An 18448-nucleotide genomic window follows, 5' to 3' on the forward strand; every position below is an offset into this window, starting at 1 on the left:
GCTGTCTGAGGACCGGCTTCCTGACACTTTCCTCTCCCTGTTAATGGAAATCTCTTCCTTTCCGTCTGTTTTCAGTTCGCTGGGATGGTCCCTTTGGGCAGACTTGGTAAACCTGAAGGTAGGAACCCATAAATGTATTTATTATTGATTTATTATATTGTGCAGCCATTTTCTGCTGCACTGATATTTTATTGACATAATCATCATGCCAATGGTCACAAAATAGTGAGATATCGGTAACTTTTAGGATATTAAGGGGTCGCTTTCATATCACGGCTGCTGTTTTGGGGAGGGGAAGTTTAATGCATCTCCGAGCCGCCTGCTTTACAATAAATACGTTGTAAGCTTACGTTGTGCTGCGATATTTAGACTGCTCAGGCTTAATGAAAAGCATGATTTAGGGGGTCTGTCTAAAATTAAACACAGTGTGTCATTTCTCTGCCACCCCTTGTTTTCCAGATGTTGCCCACGTGTGTGCGTTCCTGGCGTCAGATGACAGCAAGTATATCACAGGAGCCAGCATTGAAGTGACTGGTAATAACCCCTGATGTGCCACTGATTAGCTTTGCGCCTATACAGTATTATCGCCTCTGTAGTTGCGTTACCGTTTTCTAGTGTTGATAAAGTTTTTTTGTTTTTTTTTAAATGGTGTGGTTACAGGGAGCGGCCTTACTGGCCTCTCATTGGCTGCTGGAGACGCGTTGGTTTTATACATCTGTGTACGTGGTCGCTCAGACGAAGGCATTTAGTCGATCTGTTCACCTGATTTTATTTGTTTTTTTACAGGTGGGCTTTTCATGTAACCCGTCCGGTTACCATCAAGAAAAATCTGCCTCATTAAGGGACGCGCCTCCGTAACGCCTCTCTGTGCCTTATAGCTGGGGTTCAAAATGGAGACCTATATCCTCTAACACCTTAGGTGCTCGAACAGCTCAGGATTGGGTTAAATAACGGGTTATATTGATAATTAAGACATTCTCTTAATGGCCTGAGTAGCCGAGGTCTTGCTAGTCATTGTATGTGTTCAATGGATTGTAAACGCAGCACTTCAAAGTTAGCCAGCACTAAAGATGGCCGCTGGTGTCACTGCAAAAGGCAAATAAGATGGCCATTATATATTGTATATGAATAAAATATAGGATATGATCAATGGGTTAATATATATATATATATATATATATATATATATATATATATATATATATATATATATATATAATATAAAATTTACAGTAAATAAAACGTATTGTAATTATGTATAATTTACAACACTAACAATAAAGATATGACTACAAAAAGAGGCAGACCGTTTTTCATTCAACTCCCGCCTTGGGCACCGGTTGGTTATTGGCTGCTCTATGAGCGGGTCTCGCGCGTGATTGGACCCATGCGCCTCTTTGTGGGGATTGGCTAATTACTTATGGAGGCGTGTTTGCTTTGGAGCTTGGAGCTGATTGGCTGACGTTTAATGCTGGGTGTGGTTTCTAGTCAGCGTCGTGCTGTGCTGCGTTAGAGTTAACTCTTCATACCGGAAATTGCGCGCTACCGGAAAGGGGACGCGTTTCCTGTTTTTCTCTCCGAGCGTCCCCGAAAACCGGGGCTCACGTGACGCAGGTAACGTAAAAGTGGGTTAGTGCGTCTCGTGTTATAATATAAAAGGTGTTCAGGGCGCTGAGGCGGTACCGCGAATACTACATTTGTTCGAAACCGCCGCTTTTGGTATCATTTAAGTTCTAGAAGTATATGTCATTCATCCTGCGGGGAATATAATGTGTATATTATTTGTATGTAAGACGTATAGAATGTTTATTGCACGTTTTTTTTAGTTTGTATTTGGAGGCCCAAATGGGTAACTCCAGGGTAACTTCGTATTACCGGAAATATTTATTACTTTGTTATTGAGCCTCGCCAAGGAGAATAAAAAGGAGGGAAACTGAGTAACAATCTGCCCTCCTTATAACAACAAACACGGGGAGCTTTTCCGAGCCAGGGGAGGGGGGTCGGTACCGGAGGGCTTGGGTTTGGATACATTTGGAATGATCTAATGATACAAAGTAACTGACGGTCTCCCAGGAAGCTGACAGCTGCTTCTAGGGATGGAGGTTTTCTGCATTATAGGCCTTTCTTTATATTGTAGAGTTTGATGACCAGAAACAGCCCACTTCTGACATTTATATAAAAGCGATCAGGAGATGAAGATGCTTTATTATTTCGTAATACGCCCGCCTCGCGCTTGCCGCAGTAACATGCGCCTTATTGACTTCTGTCCTCAACTACGGGAAGCGTCAGCAGCTGATTGACGGCCCTATCTAGTCTGCCCAAAAACCTTAATCAGTCCTCGGCTCAAATTCAAGAGCGGTATGCTTTCCCTGTGCGTATTTAAATCCCCTTGCTGTATTAGCCTCTACCACTTCTGCCAGGAGGCTGTTCTACTTATCTACCAAACTCTCAGTAAAGTTAAACTTTCTTAGGTTACATCTCAGCCTCACCCTCTAGTTTTTGATTATCTGCCTCATGTTCTGGCACGTCTCCTCGTTTCTCCAGATCCTGCTTGCCTACTTTTCATTGATTGAAACAGACCAGGGTCGTTTATTCTGGTGAGGGGCAGTATAGCTCCGGTATTGTGTTCCATATGAGCAGTAAAACTACGCAGCGGAACCACATTTATTGCCTGAACGGATTTACGAAGAATAGTTTAAAATAAAGTTGATGATAATCCAAAACTTCCGTTGAGGGAAGAAAGACAATTAAAATGATGGCGTTCCGTGTGTACGAAACAGTATCCGTGCCTTTACTCCCTCATCATAAAGTAGCTGCAGTCTTTAGATACATAATATATTAAAATCATGGCATCCAGGACATCTACCTTCTATCGCCAAGCATTGCCTGGTGGAACAGACACCATTTGTTTGGAAAGGCCGGTTTCCGGAAGCCTGTCCCAAGCTATCTATTTGTGGCTTTACGCTGGGCTCGCACCTAACACAGATACTCTTTTTGGCTCCAGGTTTGTGTGAAGATGGCCACTCCAGTGAGTGCGCAGTGCTCCAGTAAGACGTGGGAGCTGAGTTTATACGAGCTTCACCGCACCCCGCAGGTACGTTTGCATGCAGCAGAGAATTAAAGTAACAAAGCTCATTGGATCATCTTATGGGCAGAAGTCATGGAGATATTTGCTCGTTCTTGTCTCTGTAGGAAGCGATCATGGATGGCACTGAGATAGCGGTCTCTCCACGCAGTCTGCACAGCGAGCTCATGTGTCCCATTTGCCTTGACATGTTAAAGAACACGATGACCACCAAGGAATGTCTTCACCGCTTCTGCTCGGACTGCATCGTCACAGCTCTGCGCAGCGGGTCAGTGTCTGCGTGCCCTTCCATCAGCGTGATGTATAGTTGGAGTAGTAACTGTTTATTGGCCAAAAATACATTTTTAACCCTCTATTTTTTTGCATTTTGGAGCCCATTTTTCATGGACTCCATGCACCTATCAGCTGCAGTAAAATGCATGGATTTTTTGGTTATTGGAGTCGGGGAAATAGGTTGTCTCATTTTCCTCCTCCCCTTGCTGCCTCCACTGTAAGCAGGAAGTGTAAGCATGAGGCATACTTAAGTACACTTCCTGCGCATGCTCTGTAGTCTGTAGAAGTCGTTGAAATACATCCTATAGCATGTGATAAACCCTGATGACAAGCTTATAAAACTACACATTTTGTCATTTAGTTGTGGATGCCAATGTGGCACGTGTACACTTTCAATTTGCTTTAAGTGTATGTTTGTGGATCTTTTTGTTTAATATTTAATACAATATCAATGAAAGCATTTAATTTCTCCTATAGGAACAAGGAATGTCCCACATGTCGGAAGAAGCTGGTCTCTAAACGCTCCCTCCGCCCCGACCCAAACTTTGATGCTCTGATCTCCAAAATCTACCCAAGCAGAGATGAGTATGAGGCTCATCAGGACAGAGTGCTCGCAAAACTGAGCCGTCTACACAACCAACAGGCCCTCAGCAGCAGCATTGAGGAGGGACTTAAGCTGCAGGCCCAGCACAGGTACAGAGTGGTAAAGGCACCCCTGCCGGATTCATTATACAGCAGCCGATGGGGCTGATGTGCTTCATTCCTCATTAATGCCTGTCTTCCTACCAGGGCACAACGGGTACGAAAACCTCAACACGAATCGGACAATACGACATTCAGTGGCGGGGAGGACAACTGTGACAGCCGATCGCACGTCAGCAACCCTTCTGTGCACAGCAACCAAGAAGCAGGGCCAAGTCGCAAGAGGCCTCGCGGCTCAGAGGATTCCGGGGCCGAACCAGACCTTTCCCACGAGGGTGGCGGACGGAGCCCTGACCCTCCAGGGGGAGGAGAAACCGGGAGTGAGATTGAGCTGGTGTTCAGGGCACATCCGCTGCTGGTGGAGAAGGATGGATACAGTCAGACCAGGTAAAAAAAAAATAGTCACACAGACTGATTTTCAGAGAAAAGGAGGGGAAACGAGCTTTGCAGTGAAACGCGTCCTTTGGTTTTCTTCCCAGGTATGTGAAGACCACAGCAAACGCTACAGTTGATCACCTGTCCAAGTACTTGGCTCTGCGCATTGCCTTGGAGGAGGAGGCTCTCAGGGGAGGCACGGAGGGAGTGAGTCTGGAGGACGTCAGTGAGAAGCAGTACACCATCTACATCTGCTCTGGGGGGGCAGGAGGACAGTATACTGTAAGTGTTGATGGTTTGTTCCATGTTTTACTAAATTGGTGAAACTATAAGCGATTTAAATAAGCCGGCAACGGGGCCGGTGTCTGTTTCTTCCATTATTATGCTGAATAGTAAAAGAAAAGCTGGGAAACCTTAATAGAGAACAAAAAGTAGCTAAGAAATGTAGCTGCAGCAGTCAGTTTGTTGGAGTCCCGACTTAAATGCTTCTGCTTATAGTGGTAGGATACTTGTTTATGCTTTTGTTAAAACATCTTGCAGTATGTCCCCGCAAAATAATTGTTATAAGCCACTAATATTTTTTTGTCTCATCCTCTTTAGACCCTGAACGGTTCATTAACGCTTGAGCTAGTCAATGAGAAGTACTGGAAAGTGAGTAAGCCTCTGGAGCTGTATTACGCTCCAACCAAGGAGCAGAAGTAGAGGAAGGGACCCCATGGAAGGTGGGGAAGAGACTGGCGTCTTCCACCCCCACCCGGCATTGCGGTTTGCGGAGTCGTGCCATTGAAGCAGCGGACGACAGGAAGACTCCCGGAGAGTGCAGCCTGCAGCGGAGCGGAGGTGTTCACCACACCAACATTGTCTGGCGTTTTGTATGTGATCCAGCGTGCCGCTGGTGAATTGGACTCCGATGGCGTGAGACACTACAGACTATTTCTCTTTGTTATGATGTGGGTTACAGCATCATTGCAATGCCCCTAACAAGCCCTGGCAATAAGGAGGGTATGACTAAAGCAGTATCTCTATTACACGGACTTTATCCCTACATAACACCCCGTCACGCGGCTGTCCGGCCACTTTTAAGACAGCCGTAAGGAGACAAAGTCTCCGGCAAGTTAGAGCAATAACCGTCTCCAGCTGCACCCCACGGTCCGGGCAGCAGGAACAGGAGTTCCACAAACACACCTCCCACTTCATCATCTCGATTTCAATATCAATATTCCGGCTTTGTATGTGACTTTAACTCCCCCTTTTTCTTACGTGTTCTTATTTAAACAAATTATTCTTTATTTTCTTTAAAAAAAAAAAAAAAATAGAAATAATTATCCTAAAGTGGAACCCGGATTATTTATTCCCTCTTTCCTATTAACATCAACATGTTCTTAGTATCCTTTTTAATTATGTATACCACCACCATTAAGCTATCACTGTGCCATGCTCTTCCCAGCACCAAAGCCTAATCCAAAGCCGGGCGGAGAGGGAAAATAAACCCCTTCAGATCATATGCAGCTCCAGCCCAAATGGAGCGTAGCTTTGGTTCCGTGTTACCTCCTCATTACGGGATTGCTTTGCGTCGATCCCATTACCTGTAATCATTCTTAATGCTCGTTTCTTAGATGCGTTCTGTACTCCGCTGTAGCAAATGCCTTCGCTTGAGCGACAGAGCGGTAGCTTCGGTTCCTCTGAGGGTGCAGCCTGGGTACAATGACTACTGGACTATGCGATGGCGGGGGCTCGGGCACACTGGGATACGGCCCCCGTCTTGCACTTACACGGCAAGCAGTTGTGAGTAAGGGATACGTTGTTGTACTGAACTGCTCTCTGTACAGACTGGGTTTATTTTTTAGTAAAAGTGGCTTTTGTGCTTGATTTATTTACGTAAGACTCTGGAGTATGTGATTTATGTTTTCGGTGCGTTTGGGGCGCTGGGCACTAAGCGAGGCGCATGCACAGAACAGAAAAGGCATAAAATGCATCAACATCCTATCTTTACATATATCTATAATAACCGCAGAAGAGAACGTAGGTGGCAGGATTATAAACTTTATTTATGAAGGTAGAGACCAAGACTCATCATATACACTAAAAGCAGAATAGGACGCGACCGGAGAACCAAGTCTGTCTCAATAAATAGAAATGTACATTAAGTCCTACGAGCGGGAGAGACTCGCACCGTGTTACATCCACCGCTGACTACAGATACGGCTGCGGCGCCCGCTCAGAAGTTCGGCTTGTGTTTCTTCAGTTCGACCATCAGATGATGCAGATTGATTAACTCTGAACAAACCGGCAGATTCCGCAGAGGGGGCTGGGAGAGGATTTTATGAAACCGGTGATAGTACTGGATCAGCTGCGTGAGCGCCCCCTACAGACACGGAACGGTAACAGGTCAGCATCGCGTCTACAACTACAAGGTTTTCCTTCACAAAACGGTGGTCTGCGTTACCTGGATAATGCTTGTCCCGTTTTTGAAGTTTGTGAAAGACCTCATAACGTCCTGACTCAGCGTCTCCACCGCTTGCTTCCACGTGGCGGAGAATCCGCGGACCAGCTGAGCCACGTGTGCTGTAAGAGAACATGCATCAGGATCCTGGCGGCCGTCGCCTCGAAATAATTGTATCAGAGAAAAACCTCACCTTCTTCGCTCCGCAAGCGGTCTTGCTGGCCCTTCTCCATGAGAGATTCCGACTCCTTAACGAAAGAAATCATTCCTCCGAACGAAGGGGAGAGGATCTCCTCTATGAACTCCTGGGGAAGGTGGACACGTTACAGACACGTTACAGACACGTTACAGACACGGAGGCTGGAGGGACGCCGGGTAGAGGCGGCCGGGTAAGTACTGACCTGAGTCCGAGCCGATAGCAGCTGCTGGAAGCTCTCCACTTCTTTGCTGTCTGAAGACGCTCGTTCCTGAAACGTTAAAACAGACTTGAAAGTTCCTGCCTCGAGACGGAGGCTCCACCTGTTAACATGCAGTCTGTTTAAGGATTTACCATCAGGACGCCGAGCATCATATCGTAATTGTTAATCAGGAATACGAGCTGCTCCTTTCGGGCAGAAAACTCCGCTGCCATTCGCAGGACAAAATTCTCCACCTCGACCTACGAGGGAAAGAGAACGTGAGACGTGCAAAGAACACACCCATCAATCCGAGCCAGCGATAAGCAGCATGTCCCAATTACTTGGAAGAATAAATGTACTTTACTTGAAGTAATTCCAAAGCACAATGAACTTGATCTATCTGCATATATGTGGTTCTAGGACATGTAGAAACCTCGACATGCCAAAAGGGGTTAATAACGTAACGAGCCATTTTTTATACATTGCCATAGAAACCAGTTCTTAATCAATACATGAGCCTCTCACCTGCTTACAGCGGCAGCGCGGATATCATAAAAGGTAAATTTTAAGCACAACCATTAACCCCTCGTACCTGGAGCTGGCCGAGGAGGACGTTGGTCTTTTCATTTGGAAACGTTTGGTTTATGCTCACAATGGCCGATGAGAACTCCGCGTAACGTCGGGTTATCTAGGAGAAGAGAGTTTGCGCATGAAGACACCCTTTAATCCCGAAAAGCAAAAGTGCAGATATCCATACAGCAAAGAAATTCATTTCAGGCTCAGTTGTGGGTTTATCCTTCAGAAATATTACTGCTGGCATCTTAAATATTTGATTATTACCTCAAAGAAGTCCCTAATTCCACAAAACCCTCATCATGTGGTGCAAGAATCAGCAGAAACGTTAAAATGTTACAGCCGAAAGAGCATGAAAAGGCCAAATTCACCCAGAAAGGATAAAGACGGATAAATATGGGGTTCTCACGTAGTGCGGTCTTGTATCGAGGGTTCCCAGCTTCTGAGGATCTGTATTTCGGATGCTCTGGATATTTAACTCCAGAATGTACTGGAATCTCGGCCACAGCATGTCTAAGACCGCGTCCCAGTACCTGCGCGACGAAGAATAAGAGCAGCTCAGGGTCGGTGGCCAGAATTATCCCGCCTACCAAAAAATAATGTTAAATAGGATGGATGCAATCGAATCCGCTCAAACGGCAAGAGAAAATCTTACAGCAAAAGAAAAAGTAATAAAGATAATAAGTAATGTGACGCGCGTGGTGCGTGTAGATATCTCGGTTACGCTCACTTGTCCACGGCAGGGATTTCCCGTCTTTGAGCGATGCCTTTAAACCTCAGCACGATGTGAATACAGAGGAAAATGGCGATGCTGTCATAACAGTCCGACACATAAGAGTCCATGTGCTTCTGCAGAAAAAAGAAGAAAAACAGAAAAAACGTCAAGAAAAACCGACTCTCTCCTCTGCCAGTCACTCATACTCACACTCATACTCATACGTCCAGGTAAACCATTGGGTCGCTGATAAACATCGGGCCAGGCTGCAGCTCGTAGACGTGGTAGGTACGCCTTGTGAGTTGGAGAAGGGAATTGGTCAATGGGTGACGGCCAATGGGTTTCTGTCCTGTAATTCCCTGGCTTTCTATTGGTCAATCTGAATGTTAATTGGCGTATCGCATATTCTGTATCTGCAGGCTAGTGATGAGTACACTGTCCAGGCACTTCCCAGAAGTCACGCACACGTTCAAAAGTTTGGGGTCACTCTGCTATTTTCATGGGAAACAAGGAAACTTTGCGATTCGGTTCAGAGCTCACTCACCAAGAACATGGCCAGGCTCCTTCCCATCACAGAGTTGAAGAGCTCCTGGGCTGCAGATCCGGTCACCAGAAAAAAGTCCGACAGGAAGAGGAACTCCCGGCAGCTGTTGTCAAGCAGGGCATAGTGCTGGCTGCGGAACAGAGACTCGAAAGGGTACTGGGAGACGAACGAGAAGACATTGAAAAATGATCAGGGGTGTTCAAGAAGAGCTTGCCTGCCACTGAGCTTCACAAACCCACCTCCCCCAACAGGGGCGCAAAGACTAAAATGTCTACTTTGGGGAGTTAATTTTCTGAATAGTTACTCCATACACTCGTTCTGTTTGTATTGGACAACTGGGCCATTTTAATTACCCAGTTCAGATTCTGATATCGGCACAATGTACACTCCGTTAAGTGACCCTCAATCCCTGGCCCTCGGTTCCACTCACTCGGACGTCGCTCCTCTGCGCGGTGTGAGGCACGATGATGGGTCCCTCCAGCTCGGTCGGGCTGATGATCGCAGCTCTGTTGCCAACCGTAAACACCGTGTTCTTGCTGCGCAAAGCTGGCTTTGAGAAGAAGCGTAATGAAGCTAAGGAGAACCAACAACCGGAGAGCGGAATATCAGAGGACCGGACAGTGTGCAGATCAGTAGATCCGTAACATCCAGAAAACATGGCAGTCCTCCGGGTTACACGAGATTCACTGACCCTAAAGACACCGTAAGCTTAAGGAGATCCTACTGCTGGGTTTGGCCAACTCGGCCCAAAATGGGATATTTCCCACTTATGACACCTTTTGGTCTGGCTGTCCACTAGGACAACCAGGAAGATTCAACAGCCTCATGTCAGGGTCCCTGGGGGCAACCATTAGCAAGTCCACTAGTCAGCTGAGTTTGGTAGCGGTCAACACTCAGACTCAGCTTCAGAGCTACAAGACTCAACTGAAGTGATCCGAGTCCCTCTGTAACCCCTGACCGGGAAAAAAAGAGAAGCATAAAAGGATATTTTTTTTAGCTGTGTCTTCAATGCCCATAAGATCATCTTTTTCAGCAACTTCTTCATACTGAAAAAAATAAGAAGGGGAATAAAATAAGGCTGGGACACGATATTAATAAAACGGGGAGAGGGATGAACGGAGACAGAGAACAGAGAGAACCCCCTGCTGTGCATAACACCCCCCCCCCCCCACGCTCCACTCACCTGCACTTTCATCAGTCGGCTAGTGTAGGATTTGAAGTAGGACAGGTATACTTTGCTCATCGTCTCCACGTACTCGTCCTGGATTTCCTGAGCCACCGACCGCTCGTTCCCCAGGAGGAACTGATAGAAGAACCTGCAGGAAAAGGGGGATCCATAAAGTGCTGATGGGCAGAGGTGTGTGAGCAGTGCATTCTGGGAAACATTGGAGCAGCACAGGGTCTTTCTATTCATTTTGTGCATTAACCTTCCCTGAGAGTCAATCTCACCTGCATTAGAGCAGCGCATGCTGAGGGGCTGTGCGTAATCTCACCTGTGTTTAAGCAGCGCATGCTGGGGGCGGGCTGTGTGTTAATCTCACCTGTGTTTAAGCAGCGCATTCTGCGGGATCTGGTAATTGGTCATAGGTTTACGGAAGGAGTAAATTTTCTGCAGGATAAACTCACGGACTTTAGACACGGCCTGGAATTGAAAACAGAAACAGGAGCATCAATTAAAAGCGATGATTAATGGGGGCGGCCAGGGGCAGAAAGGAAAATAAGTTATAATAATAATAATAATAATAAAATACTACTACTAAGAATAATAATAATATAATACTACTACTACTAATAAAATACTACTACTACTAATAATAATATAATAATACTACTACTACTAATAAAATACTACTACTAATAATAATAATAATATAATACTACTACTAATAATAATACTATAATACTGCTACTAATACTATAATAATAATACTAATAATAAAAGTACTACTACTACTAATATAATACTACTACTACTAATAATAATAATATAATACTACTAATAATAATACTATAATAATAATAATAATACTAATAATAAAAGTAATAATAATAAAAGTACTACTAATAATAATATAATACTACTACTACTAATAATAATAATATAATAATACTACTACTACTATAATACTACTAATAATAAAAGTACTACTACTAATATTAATAACTATACAGACAAGCGCGGGTGAAAATGCCGAAGCGTCAGATGTTCGTCGAGCTGTATGTGAACGCGGATCAGACTGATCTCTCACCTTGATCTTCAGTTTGTGGAGGGTCTCCTGCACGTCGGCGCAGGCCTTGGTGTCTCTGAACGCCTGCTCCTTCACGTAATTTATTTTATTATTTAATTCCTGTAACTGTTCTACGAACTGCTGATCCGTCACGGCGACGTCCAAAATAACGCTGCAACGGAAGGGAGAGATTACGGGCCATGCGCGAGAGAGGCCGGCGCCGCGCTGCATGTCTCTTCTTACCTGATCATCGTGTTGGGGATGATGAGCTCGTCCACCAGCTCGCTCAGCTCGCTTCTCACCGTCTGTCTGTTCTTCAGCTTGACGTTCATCGCCAGCGACATCTCCTGCAAGGTGTGAATCTCGGAGCTGATGGAGCTGAGGTCAGACTGGAAACCCCCGAGCATGAGGCCCATTCTCTTCAACAGAGGAAAAAGAAAAAATATTATTACGTCATAAGATTTGAAGGATGGAGAGCCTGGGGGGGTCAAGAAAGGATCCAACCAAGAGAGAAGATGGCAGCAGAGACAGAAGAAGAAGCAGGAACGGGCAGCGGAACGTCAGGGACACCTAGAACGTTGCACATATTCCACACATACTGCGTCTCACCTCCAGGATGGCATCGCATGCGATGATCTGGTTATGGAGGGATGCGATGTTCTGGCTCTGCTCGATATCTACAACAGGCTGAGGAAAGGGATGCAGACGGGGAGCCGCTAACGGGGCACAAACCAGAAGCGTCTATTCACTAAAGCGAGACGCCAGTCTTCAGACCCTTGGCTTCGCTATACATTATGAAGGCCCATTCCCAACAAGCTTCTGCTGCAGGAAGAACTTGGCCGGCCCTGTATGATGTATAGTTATATCAGTATGAATTCTCCAGAAGTCACCTCGGCCGTTGAATTATGCATTATACAGGGCCAGCTCAGCCCTTCTCAGTGGAGGAACCTGCTCTCATTCTTAATGAATACTGAAGTGAGGGCGTTGAAGCCACCGCTCTCCTTCAAACTCTCCCACCAACAGATTGGGGCGGACTAATGGCCAGATGACACGTTTAAAGGATACAGTCTTTGATGGAGACGTGTTCGATCTGCTGTAGCTCCATCTCCACCTGCTTGGAGTATTGCCGGAGATCCACGCCCTGGGAGAACAAAAATAAGGGAGTGCGGAAAACAGAGGAGGGGGAGGGGTAATTGGGAGAAGAGCACCTACTCAGTCCTACCCAGTGAGTAACCTACCCCCCGGGGCGCTACTCTTTCACCCGCACAAATAGTTTTATCCTGCAAGGGAACAAGGACTATGCCTAGTACGTCACATGTCATTTTACGTGTGCTTTCCGTGTAACAGTCGCGTGTTCTCTGGATGCTCTACGTCTCTTACTTACCGTTTTCAGGGCTTCTTGAACAAGAGCGTCTTCTAAATTCTCCTGAATGTGAACTAAAAAAACAGAAGAGAACAAATAAGAAACAGGAGATGAAGAGAGAAGGACGAGCAGAATCACAGGGAATCACATCATCGGCAGCTTGTGCAGACACAGCGCTTAGTGAATAAGGCTCAAAAAGAAAAAGAACAGGATACTAACTGCCGACGTTGTCCATCGTGATGTCATCAGAGGTCAGATCGAGCTCCCCGAGACTCAGTGTGAGATCCTCCATCTAGAGACAAGCAATATATGATGCAATGAATGAATTAAATGAGGCGCAAATTAAAGGGGAAGTCCCACTATTCCTACTATTCCTCGTATCGGTTTAAAAACTGATTTTCAGAAATACTGCATGTGTTTTTTTTTTGTTTTTTTTTAAAGTAGTATTTTTCGCCCCATAATATAATGTTTTCAGGCGGCTGCATATCAGCCATTTGTATGATTCTCGCTCTGTTATCTGATTTACGATCTACTAAACAAACACCCCGACTCCTTATCATACAGTCTGTGGGGAACAATAGAATGACTCAGTCGCAATCACCCAGCCAGACACTCTGACTAATGAAAGTCTATAGAGGAAGGACTTCATTAGCATTGCCATAAAGCATCGGCTCAGTGTGCTGTTTGAGAAAACCCTACAGATGTGGCTCCTAGCGAAGGAGTGGGGGGGGCAGGCAGTGGTGTAAGAACAGCCTCGCACTGAACAAGAGATACTATAGCGCCATCATATTCCGCAGGGCTGTACAACGAGTAATGTTGTAATAATGCTATTAAGACCTGTCTTCAAGCTGTGATATAGTCCTAGTTGGAAAGTCACCTGCAGGGAGGTTAGAAGAGAGAATTAAATGGAGAAGATGGGCCCCTGAGCTGCGCGACCCTAACGGGGCAGCACAAGGAAAACGATCAGGAAAGACTGAGGGATCTGAATATGTACAGAGAGAGAGAGAGAGGGGGATGGGAAGGAAGTTTATTTTAAAGGACGAGACAGAACAAGAAAGGGTGGTAGATAAGTGGAACAGCCTCCCAACAGAAGTGGTAGAGGGTAATACAATGAGGGAATGTAAACATGCATGGGATAGGCATATGGCTCCTGAATCTAAGACGAGACCAACGACTAAGGTCTGAGGATCTGTACTGCATATACAAACGGTCAGGATCCAGTACCCAGCAGAGGTGGACCTGTCACCATTACCCAGGTAGCAATGAATTCACCTGCTGCGCTCACTTGATGACATCAGAGGACAAAGCAAAGCGTAATTAATAGCTACAGGGGAGCGAGCTGGGCGCGGTAAGCTCAGGCCCCGTTGCCCATATGAGGTGAGCTGTCAGGGGTTCCAAACAAACCTACTCACCCCGGCCATCTCTCCAGCTGATAGACGCTGTTACTGCTCCGACTCGATCCCACTTCCGGGTTCCAACACGAACTACAATCCCCAGCAAGCCAGAGGATGATGTGAACGGAAGTGATGTTAGAACTCCGCGGCGGGATCGCTATAAGAAGGGCGCGCGTCACTTCCTTTTTCTCTCTCTCCCCCTGCAGCCGCAGCCATGGTGAGGAATATTCATGGTTTGGGTAGCGGCTGTCGGCAATCCGTTGCCATCCGCGGCTGGGGAGGCTCAGCTCTCTGTGCCGGCCGCGGGGTCGGCTCTGGGAGGGCTTGTGGGAGGCTTACGGGACGGTATTGAGGGAGGAAGGCCGGGCAGGAAGATATGGCGGGTCGCGTTATCCTGAGCGTTCCGTGCCGGCTGGGAGCCCGTGTATGGAGAGCTGCGGGCATTAGCCCGGGCCGCTAAGGCTTTAGTCCGCTTTATACGTTAAGCTGTCAGTTTCCCATGCCTTATAGCGGGCGGTGACGTTTACCGGGGATGCCGGCCTGTGTGTTGGGTTTATAGTGCGGGGTCCTGCTGGGAATTTTCCCTTGTAACTGGTGTAAATGTATATAGTGGCCCCCTGGACAGCCAGGAGCTCTATGGCCCATGAAGCACAAGTGTAACCTGTTTGTCTTTTCCAGTCTCTCGTCATCCCCGAGAAGTTCCAGCACATTCTGCGTGTCCTCAACACCAACATTGATGGACGCAGGAAAATTGCCTTTGCCATAACAGCCATTAAGGTAACTGCCCAGTGCGTGCGATGCGAGGGTCCGTGATCCAGATATACCCGGCGTCCCGCCACGCTCTCCCCGTGACCCGTCACATTAAACTGCGGCTGCTTTTAAATGCTGTGCTGATTTAAAGAGGCTTACTTTCCTGCACCAGCTGTATTGGTAAAGTTAAAGGGTTAACTGCGCTGTAGTGTTAATCATATACCGCTGTAAGCAGACAGGTGAGACGTCTGTAATTTATGTAAAAAGTCCCATAACTATTACAGCTTGGGGTCTGTGGCGTGCAGTAGCCTGTGCATTTCTAGATATACCTTTACTTGTAGTGTAATGTGTGTGGGCTGGCTGGGCTCTTACATTTGCTTATCACATTGGTAGCCCAGGACTTGGGGAAACTTAATAGACTGTAAGCTTGCGGGACCAGGTTCCCCTCCTGTCCCAGTATGCGTTGACATGCTTGCCATGGTTCTATGGATTCTTGTAGGGTTCTATGCATTGAATGTAACGTTTGCTGTACATTACAGGGTGTTGGGCGCCGTTATGCTCATGTGGTTCTTCGTAAGGCTGACATCGACTTGTCAAAGCGAGCTGGAGAACTGACAGAGGATGAGGTAAGAATGGATGTGTTGTGGATTTGCAGGTCCAAGCTGACCCTGTTGATTGGAAATCATTGAATGATGGCTTCCTGGCAGCGCGGACTGCTTAAGACCCCCGCTGTTAGGAAGCACTTAGTGGAGTGAGAACTCCATGTTATAGAAGCCTTGAAATCGGGAATGTTAGAAGCGTCTTGCGGGATACATGACTTATTCTGTGCTTTCCTCTCAGGTTGAACGCGTTGTCACCATTATGCAAAATCCTCGTCAGTACAAGATCCCAGACTGGTTCCTGAACAGACAGAAAGACATCAAGGATGGAAAATACAGCCAGGTATTGTACCCGGGATCTTGGTCTGTGAGGGAATGTTGAAAGGGTTGATGAAGTTCTGCACATCAGTGGCCTGGTTTGTATTAATAACGTTTCTGGCTTCAGGTTCTGGCTAACGGTCTGGACAACAAACTCCGTGAAGATCTTGAGCGGCTCAAGAAGATCAAAGCCCACAGAGGGCTGCGTCACTTCTGGGGGTGAGTTGGCTTGGCGGTCCAAAGTAGTTGTGTTCCCTTCTGTTGGTTGTCTATGGAGCACAGATGGGTTCTATACCTATGTGGTTGGGTTTTTTATCTGCCCTCCATGGTGGCTGCTGCCTGTTCCTATGAATAGTGAATTGGAATGAGACGTCTGAGAGGCTGCTAGTCGGCTTCATAACCCAGTGACCGGAGGCACAGAATATGATGCATAACACGCTTGTGGCAGAGCCGGTCTCCTGAAACGTTGTCATTGGGACCGGACGGTGGTTCTCACCCTGTGCCAAATCCCAATGTCATATTCTGTTGGATGTTCCGGGTCTTCCAACCCCTGTGATGCTTAAATTTACATAAACTTATTTCTGTAACTGGTTTTCTGTGCCTAAAGGGCACTCCAGCCATCATGTGCACTCTAACGCATATTATAGGTGTGATTGCGGAGTGCTTCCGGGTCACTGGCTGCCAATTGGCAGCAAATATTGTCTAACCAGAGAGGCTGCAGCTTCTACCTGTCAAGTTTGTAGTTCTAACAAAGACCCGATGTGCCTGGAAGTCATGGTTTGAGGTGCAAAACATGCAGTTATTAAAACAACCTGCAGAAAGTTTGACTGTTACTTGCAGTTTGCTGATCCCCGTCGCGCTTGTCGTTTATATTAATCCGTGTTCAGTGGCAAATCTAGAAAAGGTGCCTTAAGGCTATAGGTGGTCCCTCAATCTCAGGGCATTAATGCAGACAGCATCTGATTTCAGTTAACTATGCGATGATTATGCTGTCTGTTACCGATATGTTACCCTGTAACGAGGCTCTGTATACAGCCTGGCCAGGCAGTGTTAGAGCGTGTGTGTGGGGGGGGTCGGCAGCTGCCGGGTTTGTGAGGAAATAAATGGCTGTTTTAAACAAATTGCATTTAAGATACTGGGCTTGGTATACGACTTGTGCTATAGATGGGGCGCTGCAGCGCATGTACAGAAGTACCCAAAGTATACGTCCTGCTTCAGTTACTGGCTGGCGGGGCAAAAATAACGGTCGCTTCTAACTGCGCGGGATTTACACTCAATATTTATACTCATAACTCCACTCCCCGGTCTGTTATATTGAGTAAGGGGGAGCCGGTGCTTAATACCCCATCATGGAGCCTTACTGCCCTTGCTGGTTTCAGTAGGCAGGTAGCCTGAGTGCATCTTATCGCTGCAAATACCTCTTCTGATTTGGTCCTGTCTAATCGCTTTCCCTTCTTTATTACAGCCTGCGCGTCAGAGGTCAGCACACAAAGACCACCGGACGCCGTGGACGCACAGTGGGAGTGTCCAAGAAGAAGTAACATGTTTGCCTGTGTTATTTGTCAATAAAGCTCTGTACAAAATTTAAGTTTGGCTGTATTGTGATTAATTCAATGGAAGAAAGTGCTGCGATGGTGAATTAAGACTCAGCCAGGCTTATAAATGTCATATACTCCACACGGTACATTTTCCTCATTTTTGATTATACAGGGTGGGGGTCTTCCCTATACATGTTGGCCTGATCTTCCTATATATCTCATAGTGAGCGATACCATTTCTTCTACAGAATTTGTATGGACTCTGGAGCAATAACTTGTTGGGATGGGATGCTGTAAACTTGTTACATTGTGACATGCAGGGCATGGACTTCCTTCAGTTACTTTATTAGCCTTCACTGCTGTTACGTTGCCATCTCACTTAGATGGCCCCTTGATGTGTGTTATAGAATAATCTGGCTCTAGAAACTCCCGTAGTCTGCATTAGTTGTGCTAGCGGATATAGACTGTAAAGCATGCTGCTACTGGATGGGGCTTCATCGTGTCTGATGCCCGATCTTTAAATACTCTACAGAGTGCCCGAAGAACGTACTTGGTGTTATTCACCAAGGAGGGCAGTTGTGGTTTCAACTCTCCATTCTTTACACTGCGCCAAGACTCATCAATAGATGAGTGAAGACTTGATAATCTGAGTCTCCGTGTAGCAGATGCTTGCTGGTGTTGGGTCTGTATAGTGAAGGGTCTGAAACGGCTCTCCATTTAGAGAACAGACTCAACGTGGGTCACCAGCTGGATCTGTTTGTGCTTCGCTACATAAAACGGGCTGACTACTGCAGAAGGTCCCTGGGTAATGTATAGTTAACTCAGATTTTTCAATGTCTCTGATCATTTAGTTATACATTATACATTTTCACGCTGTCAGCCCTTCAAAGTGAATAGAGGGAGTTAAAGCCACATCCCACCTGTATGAATGGACCCCGCTAAGTACTTATATCTTGTAGTAGTCCAGTGACAGATTAAGGATCCATGTTACAGGGCACATGTGTGTTTGGAGGTTAAATATAAAAACCTCCCCGGACAGAAGGGAGGGAATGTTTTGCGTGTTATAGACACGGTTGTCAGATTCCACGGATGTAAAGCTTGCTGGAGTACGCACAGAATCGGCATAGTGTGTATGGAACGCAATGACGCT

General features: G+C 46.3%; 4 protein-coding genes across 5 annotated transcripts in view; 3 read left to right on the forward strand and 1 right to left on the reverse strand.

The window, feature by feature from the left end:
• Window positions 1–841, forward strand: part of HSD17B8 (hydroxysteroid 17-beta dehydrogenase 8) — a 3161-nt gene extending 2320 nt beyond the window's left edge. Inside the window, exons 7-9 of the mRNA XM_053473516.1 lie at window positions 76–118; window positions 460–534; window positions 787–841. Of these exons, the coding sequence (XP_053329491.1) occupies window positions 76–118; window positions 460–534; window positions 787–803 (135 nt within the window). The 3' untranslated portion in view covers window positions 804–841. The remainder of the gene's footprint in view (window positions 1–75; window positions 119–459; window positions 535–786) is intronic.
• A 644-nt stretch (window positions 842–1485) lies between these two features.
• On the forward strand, window positions 1486–5842 carry RING1 (ring finger protein 1). Its single transcript, XM_053472739.1, has 7 exons — window positions 1486–1614; window positions 3005–3094; window positions 3193–3353; window positions 3836–4051; window positions 4148–4447; window positions 4540–4717; window positions 5036–5842. Exons 2-7 carry the CDS (start codon window positions 3017–3019, stop codon window positions 5135–5137), a joined length of 1035 nt encoding a protein of 344 aa, XP_053328714.1. The 5' UTR covers window positions 1486–1614; window positions 3005–3016; the 3' UTR covers window positions 5138–5842.
• Window positions 5843–6462: 620 nt separating this feature from the next.
• VPS52 (VPS52 subunit of GARP complex) lies at window positions 6463–14191 on the reverse strand. Of its 2 annotated transcripts, none has more exons than XM_053472728.1 (20): window positions 14112–14191; window positions 12919–12991; window positions 12721–12773; window positions 12402–12477; window positions 11946–12013; window positions 11580–11755; window positions 11358–11508; window positions 10650–10750; window positions 10292–10424; window positions 10097–10154; window positions 9539–9672; window positions 9109–9264; window positions 8580–8695; window positions 8259–8382; window positions 7869–7964; window positions 7429–7536; window positions 7280–7345; window positions 7072–7183; window positions 6882–7000; window positions 6463–6800 (listed from the first exon to the last, which is right to left on the reverse strand). In XM_053472728.1, exons 1-20 carry the CDS (start codon window positions 14118–14120, stop codon window positions 6654–6656), a joined length of 2076 nt encoding a protein of 691 aa, XP_053328703.1. In that variant the 5' UTR covers window positions 14121–14191; the 3' UTR covers window positions 6463–6653. The 2 variants fall into 2 exon arrangements, with proteins under 2 accessions (XP_053328703.1, XP_053328702.1); XM_053472727.1 differs by having other exon boundaries at window positions 8580–8698.
• Window positions 14180–17348, forward strand: RPS18 (ribosomal protein S18). Its single transcript, XM_053472740.1, has 6 exons — window positions 14180–14310; window positions 14772–14870; window positions 15383–15469; window positions 15684–15785; window positions 15888–15979; window positions 17226–17348. The coding sequence occupies exons 1-6, from the start codon at window positions 14308–14310 to the stop codon at window positions 17299–17301; spliced, it is 459 nt and encodes a 152-aa protein (XP_053328715.1). The 5' UTR covers window positions 14180–14307; the 3' UTR covers window positions 17302–17348.
• Window positions 17349–18448: the final 1100 nt, after the last annotated feature.

This window comes from Spea bombifrons, chromosome 8, assembly GCF_027358695.1.
Source record: "Spea bombifrons isolate aSpeBom1 chromosome 8, aSpeBom1.2.pri, whole genome shotgun sequence".
NCBI lineage: Eukaryota > Metazoa > Chordata > Amphibia > Anura > Pelobatidae > Spea > Spea bombifrons.

Bases quoted from the DNA above. Each gene is read 5' to 3' on its own strand.
- VPS52 (XM_053472727.1), bottom strand. The intron at 10,751-11,357 runs GTGAGAGATCAG...TTTCAATTCCAG, and splicing joins TCCACAAACTGAAGATCAAG to GCCGTGTCTAAAGTCCGTGA. The intron at 7,965-8,258 runs GTGAGAACCCCA...CTCTTCTCCTAG, and splicing joins TCGATACAAGACCGCACTAC to ATAACCCGACGTTACGCGGA.
- RING1 (XM_053472739.1), top strand. From the start codon at position 3,017: ATGGCCACTCCAGTGAGTGCGCAGTGCTCCAGTAAGACGTGGGAGCTG. The intron at 3,354-3,835 runs GTCAGTGTCTGC...TTTCTCCTATAG, and splicing joins GTCACAGCTCTGCGCAGCGG to GAACAAGGAATGTCCCACAT. The intron at 4,052-4,147 runs GTACAGAGTGGT...TCTTCCTACCAG, and splicing joins AAGCTGCAGGCCCAGCACAG to GGCACAACGGGTACGAAAAC.
- RPS18 (XM_053472740.1), top strand. The intron at 14,871-15,382 runs GTAACTGCCCAG...TGTACATTACAG, and splicing joins TTGCCATAACAGCCATTAAG to GGTGTTGGGCGCCGTTATGC. The intron at 15,786-15,887 runs GTATTGTACCCG...TTCTGGCTTCAG, and splicing joins AGGATGGAAAATACAGCCAG to GTTCTGGCTAACGGTCTGGA.